General features: G+C 32.7%; 1 protein-coding gene across 1 annotated transcript in view; it reads left to right on the top strand.

Moving 5' to 3' along the window:
* Positions 1-2,221, top strand: part of LOC117123608 (alpha-N-acetylneuraminide alpha-2,8-sialyltransferase-like) — a gene marked incomplete in the record, with an annotated part of 16,183 nt that overhangs the window by 10,413 nt on the left and 3,549 nt on the right. The window contains 1 exon segment of the mRNA XM_033269601.1: positions 1,863-1,972. Coding sequence (XP_033125492.1) covers positions 1,863-1,972 — 110 coding nt within the window.

Below are 2,221 nucleotides of genomic sequence, written 5' to 3'. Positions count from 1 at the left end.
TGTATATATGTATGTATATATGTATGTATATATGTATGTATATATGTATGTATATATGTATGTATATATGTATGTATATATGTATGTATATGTATATGTATATATGGGTGTATATATGTATGTATATATGTATATGTATATATATATATATGTATATACATATATATATATATACACATACATACATACATACGCATGCGCACGCGCACGCGCACACGCATACACACATACACACATACACACACACATACACACATACATACACACACAATACACACATACATACACACACAATACACACACACATACATACAGAATACACACATACACACATACAGAATACACACATACATACATACATACAGAATACACACATACATACATACAGAATACACGAATACATACATACAGAATACACGAATACATACATACAGAATACACGAATACATACATACATACACGATACCTCTTATGAGGTTGGATCTGTTAATGTCTGTCCTAAAAGTGTTAAAGATTATATATTTAAGCTTGCTTTGGGTAAATCTGCCTGGTATGATGGTATCTATCTAGTCAGCATCTGCGATATGCCAGTGATAATCTGTCTGTCCTACTTAGTATTTGCTTTACTTTGTTTAATATGGGGTACTGTCCCTTGTGGCTTGACTTGAACTATTCTTGTCTCTGTTGTAAAAAGTAACTCAAGGGATGTCACAAGCAGGGATAATTATAGACCTGTATCTCTGGCCTGTGTGGTCGCCAAAGTATTCGAATATATTCTTAGTGATTTGGCTGGGGATACACTAAATTCTGACAATAGGCAATTTGCTTTCACATCAGACCATGGTACGGAAACTTGTATCTTTGTTCTTAAGCAGGTTATTAATTACTACTACAGAAATGGTAGCCCAGTCTATGTTTGTTACCTTGATGCATCGAAAGGTTTGTTCGTGTTAACCACTAGACTCTCTTTAGAAAGATTATTTCAAATGGTTTCCCGGCTTCAGTTGTGAATGTCTTAAAAGCTTGGTGTAATACCCCCTCAAAGATTTGTTGTATAATATGTTTATTAATGATCTTATACACAAGTTAGGTAGCATTAAAGAAGGATGCGAAATGGCTTGAAACTTAAACAATCTGGCGTATGCTGACGATATGGTGTTAATGGCACCTTCGTTACCAGAACTGCAGGGATTAATTAATGAATGTGAATGCTTTGCCGTAAACAATAATGTAATTTATGATTCTAAGAAATCATCTTGTATCGTAATTCGCCCAAAGTCGCGTAAAATGAAATACAATTCATTTGCTACTTTAAATGGTCAACGTTTAGAATGCATTGATTAAGTTACGTATCTTGGTCATGTCATCTCTTCCGATATGTGTGATGAGTATGATATAAAATGTGTGTAGATCTGTCTTAGAGCCAACTCTAATACAGATACTCTGTGTTCTTTTGAAGTCAAGTGTCACTTGTTTAGAACATATTGTGTTAATTTTTGTTGTGCAACATTATGGTGTAACTATAATCTGAGTACCTTGCGATCTCTTAAGTTTGCTACAATAATGCCTCAGAATGCTCTTCCAAAAGCCTACATATTTCAGTGCCTCCACTATGGCTATAGAAAGTATAGGATTCTCTCTTTGTATGAATTTCTTAGGAAATCTATATATGGATTTATGCTATAATTAATGCGAGTAAAACAATGTAGTTTTCACTGTTGTTGAAAAAATACTACGGGAATCTAACATATACTTTAAATAGAATCGTATTTCGAGATTCTTTTGCTGATTTATTTTCTCTTGTTTATGAATTGATTCCGAAATAAAAAATTACTTAAATTTGTCTTTATTATTACACGTAGGGGTTACCTTTAAAGAAGACATATTCAAAATGTAGTTTAGTTGGAAGCAGTGGAATATTATCAGGAAGTCATTGTGGTAAACAGATCGATGGTTCAGAATTTGTAATAAGGTAGGCCTTTAACTTTCACTCACCCTCATTAGAGGAGAAATTAAAAGCCTATTACTTTCTGTAATAAAACTAAAATCACCTAATGAATAATAACAAGTTTTTTATTGCTACTTATTTTAATCCATACAAGCACATCACTTAACATACTGAAACAGAGAAATGTGGAATGTGTATAAAGTGCGGCTTTGTTCTTGAATACACAATTTCTATATTTCCATTATGGTTAATTGTTGTCTCTTATACACATCT

Source organism: Anneissia japonica, unplaced genomic scaffold, assembly GCF_011630105.1.
Source record: "Anneissia japonica isolate Jap-2015-1 unplaced genomic scaffold, ASM1163010v1 scaffold287714_len2871179_cov188, whole genome shotgun sequence".
Classification (NCBI taxonomy): Eukaryota; Metazoa; Echinodermata; class Crinoidea; order Comatulida; family Comatulidae; genus Anneissia; species Anneissia japonica.
The sequence above is the reverse complement of the archived record's forward strand: the minus strand, read 5'-3'. Positions and strand labels throughout refer to the sequence as shown.